This window comes from Impatiens glandulifera, chromosome 3 (genome assembly GCF_907164915.1).
Source record: "Impatiens glandulifera chromosome 3, dImpGla2.1, whole genome shotgun sequence".
In the NCBI taxonomy this organism is placed as follows: domain Eukaryota; kingdom Viridiplantae; phylum Streptophyta; class Magnoliopsida; order Ericales; family Balsaminaceae; genus Impatiens; species Impatiens glandulifera.
This window is the reverse complement of record NC_061864.1, coordinates 18,160,970-18,169,495: the sequence shown is the minus strand read 5'-3', so window position 1 is coordinate 18,169,495 and position 8,526 is coordinate 18,160,970. Positions and strand designations below refer to the sequence as shown.

Below are 8,526 nucleotides of genomic sequence, written 5' to 3'. Positions count from 1 at the left end.
AAAATGTCCAGCTAATAAACAGGGCTTTGAAAATGATCTACTCTATTATTTTCTGCAAATCTGTAAAGATGGAAGGCTTTATAATCAATCATTAAGATGAATTAGGAAACCACCAAATCTTTAAGGGATATATCATTGTGTTTCCAACCTGTCCTTTTATTTTCTTTTTATCATAATTCATAACTAGTACTAATATTCATGTGAAAGAATGTATATAAGAACAAACACAGACCATCCACATGTTTCATATAATAATGCAATCTGATTGAATATATTAACAACTTGCTCTGTGCATGAATGAAGAATTAAATATACTCAATCATCATTTAGATTTTCCACACTTATCCTAAATAGAAATCTCATCTGAATCCTATCAAGATGAAAAATAAAGATTTTTTTTTTATTTTTGGCTAGGATTGATTTTAGGTTGATACATGTATTAGAGAAATATCTTGAAGCAAAAATCTAATATAGTTTATTATTTTTCCCAATCTAGTCTAAAATTATGTTTAAACACCAGATTAAGATCACAATTTTATCTTAAACATGAACTATGTTCATGATTATTTAAAAAGATTATAAGAGTTTGCTGTAGAAAATAGATATTTCTAAGAAGAATCATACAGATTACGTCCACAACGATCACAAATGCAGGAGGCTGTATGAGATTCTGTTTTGGGCTTCGTCTTTCGCATCTCCGGCAAATCAATTTCAAGAACATCATGCAGTGCCTTTGAGCCTTCTTGGAGCTCATCCAAGCTGAAAATTTTCAATTGACAGATTGAGAATTATTTATAATCACCACAATATTATGGAATGAAATTAAATAAAGAAATCATTTGTAATTATGATCGGGAGTAAATTTACCTCATACAGAGAGGAGGAGTGAGTCGAATGATGGTATTATGAGTCGGTTTTGCGAGAATTCCTCTATCTTTTAGCTTAATGCATAGGTCATATGCAGACACAGGAGATAACGCTTTACTGTTAAGCTCAACAGCGTTGAAGAGACCTCTTCCCCTGACTTCTTTTATAATATCAGGGAATTGTTCTTGAACTTTTCTTAGCTGGAGCCTAAGCTCTTCTCCCAATTTAGCAGATCTGCAAAGAAGATTAAAAGCATATACAATAAAGTGGAAATTGATAACAAACTAGGAGAAGGAACACGAAGTGAAATTTATACTATATTTGTACTCGAGTCATTTCACAAAGATCAGACAAGAGAGTAGTTTTTTTACCTCTCAGAAAGTCCCTCATTTCTAATGACTTCCAATGAGGCAATGGCAACGGCACTGGCCAAGGGATTACCTCCAAAGGTACTGTAAAAGAGTATTACTATGATCAAAATCATCACAACTAGATAAAATCCCCCATTTAAAACACTTTTATTGTGAGATGTTTGTGGATCCAGATGAGATCACATTTGAGAACAGAACTTGGTAGACTCGTATTCAAAATTTATTTACGGTTTCTCATCTGATCCAGATCCATGAACAAAAAGTGTTTCCAAATAGCTGACAACATAAATATGGTGCAGAAAACTTGGGACTTGTTTGATGTAGTTTTTTTAAAATAATCTAGATTTATTGGACAAATCTTGTTTGATGAAAATGTTGATTATTTGGGTTAAATAACTAAATATTCTTTATTTAATTTTTTAAATGTATATAAAAAAATTAAAATGTATATAAAGTAAGGGTATTTTAATAGATGATTTGATTGATAATGAGATAAAAGATGTTAGTTTTCATCAAATAGGGTTAATTATTTGATGATCTCTACCAGTGTGCATTTCCAAAAAGTTAAATAACTTTAAAACTGCAGGAAAATTATCCGATGTGAAGGTGTATTGTATCTTAAAAACATGTGATACAATACACCTTAACATTGAAGGGAAAGGTTAGGAATTATAAAAAGAAATGAATTAGAAGTATTAGACATCGAAACCTTCCATGCTCTCCAGGTCTAAAGCAGAGCATCACGTCTTTATCTGCAAGGACAGCACTTACAGGCACAACTCCACCGCCTAATGCTTTTCCAAGTATCTGAAAGGAACAATTATCATGAAAGCCATTTCAGAAAGTGGTAAATATAGCTCCCATATGGACTTTATATTCTTTCTTTCTACAAGTAGTGAACTTTATAACATAAGTATTGGACATATAGACATAATATGGTTTTGAAAAGAGAAAAACTTTTCATTGATCCACAGTCAACGCGAAAGTCGCATGGACTGTGGACGAAACAATCAACCAAGTCCGTTATAAGTATTAACATGAATTCCCTTTAGTTAATCAATTGTAAATGGAAAAAGGGTTCGGAAAGCCCCAAAACTTATTTCTCCAAATCGAGCATATGGACATAGTATATTAACATCGGAGAAGATTTGGGATTTATATCTTTATATGGGATTATATATTAAATTGAGAGAAAAAAAATACCACAACATCAGGGCGAACATCCTCCCAATCACAAGCCAGCATTCTTCCAGTCCGTGCCAATCCAGTTTGTATTTCATCAGCAATCATCAAAATGTTATATTTTGAACAAAGTTTCCTAACAGCTTTTAGATATCCATCCGGAGGAATGATAACCTAACATGAAGTGCAAAACAAGATGAAACATTGAAATAATGTAAAAGAATAGATTAATCATTACAAAATAAGCTTGAGCTTTTTCTTTTATGCCTAGAAGATCATATTAAAACCCACAGTATTCCCTGAAAACATACACCAGCTTCTCCTTGGATTGGCTCAAACAGAAAGCCAGCAATCTGATCTCCTTTCTCTGTAATGACAGTGTGGCCATAGTGAACAATGATAACAAGAGTAAGCAAGATAATTGTAAGACAAATTTTCTTTCTCAACAAACTAAGAAAACCTTTAAACATCTTCTCCAGAGCAAGTTCATCTCCAAAATCAACTTTAAGGTGGCCAGTTAACAAGGGTCCAAAACCACGAGTAGCATCGTTGTCACAGCTCAAAGAAATAACACCCAGAGTACGACCATGGAAGCAACCACAACATGAGACGATAATTGCCTGCATAAGAGTTAATATAGTAGTTTAAGAAAATAATATTGTGCCTTAAGTTCCCTTAATCATTCACCCAAAAGATTCACACTCATTGCTCACTTACAATCAAGACATGACATGAAGGAATAGTTCAAGATATTACCTCCTATTTGCTTCGGATAAGGGAAAGACAAACAAAAAATGAGGGGAGAGGAAATGAAATGAAGATCATTTCAAAAGTAAATGTGTCTAGCTCATGGCCTTCCTTGGCATGCATGTTGGATTTAATCCAATATTTGGTACATATATATGTTAGTAATTGTACATTATGTGGTGTCATAATATAGATTCAGCCCAATTAAAATGATCTATTAACTAAGTAGCACCGAGTATCAGATAGGGTATCAGATACGGCAAAATAAGTATCGTTGAATTTTTGTAGAGTTGACCAATCCGATACGGTTTGGACACGTTTTGGGTGAATAAAAAATTTTGAGGGACTTATATTAGTAAAATAAATTAATCTCTAACCTAATATTTCCTCCTGCCTTATGCCACCCATTTCTTCTTATTACTTTTACTGCCTTGCCTCTCTTACCCAACTGCTGAATCTCTCAATTTTTTGAATGATAGAATATTAGTTTATATTTTTATTTATTTTAATATTAAATTTAGAAAAGTATTATTTATATAATTTGCGTATCCTAAACTTATCGTATCCTAAATTTTCAAAATTTGCGGTATCGCCGTATTTGTATCGTATACGATACCCGTATCCGTGTAAATAGTCTATTAAATATAAAGTTTAGAGGCTTAATTAGACATCTATAATTTGTATGGAATATGTATATAGATAGATGTTTGTGTGTAGAAGCACTCATGTAATTTAATATTTTATGATGGGAAAAATAGTAAATGATCAACTTTGAGCTAGATCCCAGTCCCAACCCATATAAATTCTTCTATCATGCACATCTCATCATATGCTAAAAGGGAAGATAAGCAGACATAACTCTAAAGAGATCAATTAAGGATTGGACGACCTAAACCCCCAGATCTTCACAATTACTTCATTGTTCTGACATGGTTGCTATGTTTGTTGAAGTTTTCACAGTTTAGATTATAAGACGTCTAACAATGCATTCCATTTCCAGGAGCTTCTTTGATGTACAGTTATTTGAAGACGATCTTCTTCATTTTTTTAGGGGATAGGGGTGGGGGGAGAGGTGAACTGGTTTGATGCAAAAAGTGGTTTATTTGGATTATTATCCTTAGTATCTAACATTTAAAATGTTATAATCCCGAAGATGGCACACCTAATAAGGATCAAACATGAACAAATTTCGAATACCTGATCTTTTGGTATCTCTTTCTTCTCATAGCCCCATTTCCTGGCTAACTTGAGGGCTGTTTCTACACCTTCAGCACCAGTGTTCATGGGAAGCACCATATCGTATCCCAACAAGGAAGTTAGATATTCTGCAAGTGTTGGAAATTTGTCATTGTGGAATGCTCTCGAGCTAAGAGTCAGCTTTTCTGCCTGTTCCACTAAAGCTTTAACAATATTGGGGTGGCAGTGTCCCTGCAACATGAAACTATTAAAGGAACTGCTTTGGATCTAAATACGAAAATGAATATCTAATTGCCTCGGGGGCAGATATCAACCCATCACACTGGCCTCCTAAAATGACCATGAGATATAGCTACATAAATCATATACAAACAATGAAATTCATAAAATTGACAATGGACCATCAATCATACAGAATTTTGTAAGTGGGAAAACTAATTGCACATTAAGTCAGATAAAAAAAGGTAACAGTTTGATAAACCAAAGAAAAACACGATTTTCTTTTTACCTGATTAACTGCAGAGTAAGCTGAGAGAAAATCGAGATATTTATTACCCTCAGGGTCCCATATGGAAGACCCCTTAGCGTGAGAAAATACTACAGGAACAGGATGATAGCTGCCAAATCCACCATAAAAATGAGATAAGTTAATATTTTGATGTAGGTAAGTTAATAGTATCCACTATCGACAAGCACACAGTTTTAACTTTTCAAATTTTCAAGGATATTCAATGAGGTTTAGGAAAAAAAAAAAAAAAGCATAGTTTTATTATGTATATATTAACAAGAGGCAGAGAGTAGAAAAAAAAATTAATTATAAGAAAAGTTGCATATAAACCTAAGCATCTTAAGAGAGTAGAACACTACACAGTCGATACAAGATAAAAAAAAGAGAAATAAATAAAGAGAGGAAGACATTGAATCCTCAAACAGTAGTAGATGATTATGCTATTTATTCTAATTTGAAACATAACTTGTTAAAACATCTCGAAGGTTAAAACAAATGTTGCTTCTCATGGACTTCATTAATACAAGATGTTTGGATTTGCTTAGTCTAGAAGTGTTGAGAAAGCAAAAGGAGTGAACAAACCGACGACAAACGAAAACAAAGAGGTATCCCCTGATCTTCATATTTTTACATAAACTTATGGTGGTTCAAGATGATTGAATGTGGTGCAGTTCTAGATATCTTTTATATTTCCGATTTTACTTGTATATTATGCATGTTCTAAAACCCTGCAATAAGGTAGAGACCAACTACTCTGTGTAAGGTATCTATAGCTTGGGTACATATATAATATCATATGCTCAAAGACATTCAAGTTTGTGCAATAAATCGGTTCGGTACAAGTGAAGGTGAATCAAACTAGTTCTGATAGACAATAACAAACATAAAATCGGAAAAAATACAAATAAGCACCCTGCGAACGTGATATATCGGAATAAATTATACGTGCATGAGTTAATTGGTGCACAGCAAGGTTAAGAAGAACCAAAATCATCAAAATTGAATTGCCTAGAGTAGACAACAATATAGAGAAGAAGGCTCACTTGTGAGCGCTATGTTGAGATTCCAAGTTAATGAGTTGTTGAGAAGAAGAAGATGCGGTAGTTTCAGGTAGTGCTCCGTAGTTCCTGTATCGAGTTCCTCCTCTGATGTAAGCTCTGCTGAACAGAACTTGCAATTGTCTTCTGGCCGCCATGGAAAAGGATGATTATGCTTGCTTCCTCCCTCAACAAACACTGAATCAAACGATTACTGCAGACTCTCTCTCTCTCTCTCTTACTTATCGCATTTTCAGCTTTCTGAATCAGATGATGATGAAAATGATCGGTTTCTATTTTATCTTTCAACACAAATTAAGAAAAGAATGAAGAAGATTGAATTAACCTTTTAGAAGGGAAAATTTGATAAGATCACCCTAATAATTACCTTAATTGCATATAATCATATCTGAACGCCTAATATAAATTGCACAAGTTAAGGCCTCCTATCTTCCGAACAAAAATGCCCCAATTGCGTAATACGACGCTGCGTCGCGTGACGCGATGACAGTCTCGTCTCGCGTGTTAGGGTCGTCACGTAAGCGAAAAAATATTTTTATAAAAAAAAAAAGAAAGGAAACACATTTTGCGCAATTGTTGTTAGGCGTCATCATCTATCTATCTATCTGCACAATTAAGGCAATATCAAATTTTCATTTAGAAGTGTATTTAAATAATTAATGTTATTTAATAAAAGTTAATTTAGAAAGAAATCATTATTTTTTTTATTTGCAACTTCAACTTAAATTATTTGTTTTAAGTAAAAATACAATCAAAACATTTATTCTCTTATTAAAACTTTTAATTATTTGAATTATATATTTTTTAACTTATCATAATTATATAACTATTAAAATATTATTTTATTAATTTCTCTGTTAAAAATATGCTTGTATGAGAAAGTAAAAAAAATAAAAAGAGAAATCAGAATAATAGTATTAACTATTTGAGTGTCCAAAAAGTCCATAATACTTTCTTATCTAATGCTTGATTGGACCCCCACCCAACAAGCATTTGTTTGTATTTGTAAGGGTTAATTTGATTCAGCTTTTATGTTATATTTTATTTTTTAATTAATTAAATACTTTTATATTCTTAACTTCTTAACTGCTTTTTATACAAGTGTTATTAAATTTATTAATATATATATATATATATTTTAAATATTATCTAAATACTTAAAAAAATCATTTATTCAAAAGCATATCCAACTTCAGATTTAAATATTTCAAAAAAAAACATTGTTTATCAAGTAAAGTAAAAGACAATTATTTGGGTTGGATGATGTTTTGGATAGGTATGAAAATGAGTTATACGATGTTTTGGATAGGTATGACATGAGTACTAGAAAATATGATATTAGCGCAATTCATACATAAAAACAACTTATATATATTAAAATAATCTATGCAATATTTAAAACTTTATATACTCTACTAAATCTCTTATATTAAAATTATACTATGTAATATTTAAAACTTTATATACTTTCCTAAATCTCTTCTCTCTAATTATAAGTTTATATCATTTTTCATTTATTTATTTTTCTTATTTTAAGATGATAAATATAAGATGTTTGAGGTAAATCGTGAAAATCGAAAACCTAAATTATCTTGGATGGATATTGAATATGATATGAGATCATATATAATATGACAAACCGAATTGTCTCATTTGAAGAGATTTTCTTCAAATTTTTTACATCTTACCACGAACACTATAAACAAAATTAAATATATAAAATCAATAATATATTTATTTATTATATTTTATAAAATTCTTAATTTATTTCTTTATAATAATATAAATTTTCAATATATTATAATATATTATATTAAAAATTTCAAAACTAGATAAAAAAATATATTTATTTTTAGAGAATATGGTATAAATAACCTGCAAAAATTCTCTAAAACCGAAAGGTAATGCTAGTGAAAAAATATCTCAAAGTAAAACGGGAGAGATGATAAACACATTCCCGCCCTAACCGAGATTTTTTATGGGTTATTTAAATGATAGTTCTGTTGGTAATGTAAAATCTTCTTTTATGATAAAATAATTAGAGTTTGATTAGCATTATTATGAACCAATTAAATAAATACCTCAAATCAAATGTACCCTTACAATATAATATCAAAGCAGTTACATTACTTATTAGAAGCACAACAATTCAGCTAACTAATTTAAAAACATTATTCAGAAACATTCTAAAAAATTATTGGTTAATTCTCATCTTAAGTAAGCTCTAACACAAACTAATTAACATCTATAAACGTAAGCTCTAACACAAATTAATTATTCAAAAAAAATATAGGTTATTTCTCATCTTAAGTAAGCTCTAACACAACTTAATTAACATCTATAAGCAAATTAATTAACAACTATAAACGTAAGCTCTAAGCTAAATTTGAATGATCGGATCATACTTAATGGTTAGAGATCGTGACAGAGAGCACTAATTCGAGAAGAAGAAGACGAATAAATGACTGAAATCACCACTATAACTGGCAGCTCATGAAGAAATCACCCCCTTAACTATATGTAAATAACAATAGTGATAGAGCAAACAAGCAAAATCTAATTTGAAAACTCATTATGGATCAGAAACAGTTAATAA

General features: G+C 31.0%; 1 protein-coding gene across 1 annotated transcript; it reads right to left on the bottom strand.

Moving 5' to 3' along the window:
- Positions 1-441: 441 nt before the first annotated feature.
- Positions 442-6,223, bottom strand: LOC124931971 (ornithine aminotransferase, mitochondrial). The gene is made up of 10 exons (XM_047472562.1): positions 5,916-6,223; positions 4,873-4,981; positions 4,365-4,595; positions 2,881-3,040; positions 2,732-2,787; positions 2,442-2,594; positions 1,948-2,045; positions 1,239-1,319; positions 868-1,101; positions 442-759 (listed from the first exon to the last, which is right to left on the bottom strand). The coding sequence occupies exons 1-10, from the start codon at positions 6,065-6,067 to the stop codon at positions 609-611; spliced, it is 1,425 nt and encodes a 474-aa protein (XP_047328518.1). The 5' UTR covers positions 6,068-6,223; the 3' UTR covers positions 442-608.
- Positions 6,224-8,526: the final 2,303 nt, after the last annotated feature.

Coding starts and splice junctions, on each gene's coding strand:
- LOC124931971 (XM_047472562.1), bottom strand. CDS start 6,067: ATGGCGGCCAGAAGACAATTGCAAGTTCTGTTCAGCAGAGCTTACATC. Junction 2,595..2,731: donor CAATCCAAGGAGAAGCTGGT/GTATGTTTTCAG, acceptor ACTTCATGTTAG/GTTATCATTCCTCCGGATGG. Junction 1,320..1,947: donor AGACCTGGAGAGCATGGAAG/GTTTCGATGTCT, acceptor ACTCTTTTACAG/TACCTTTGGAGGTAATCCCT.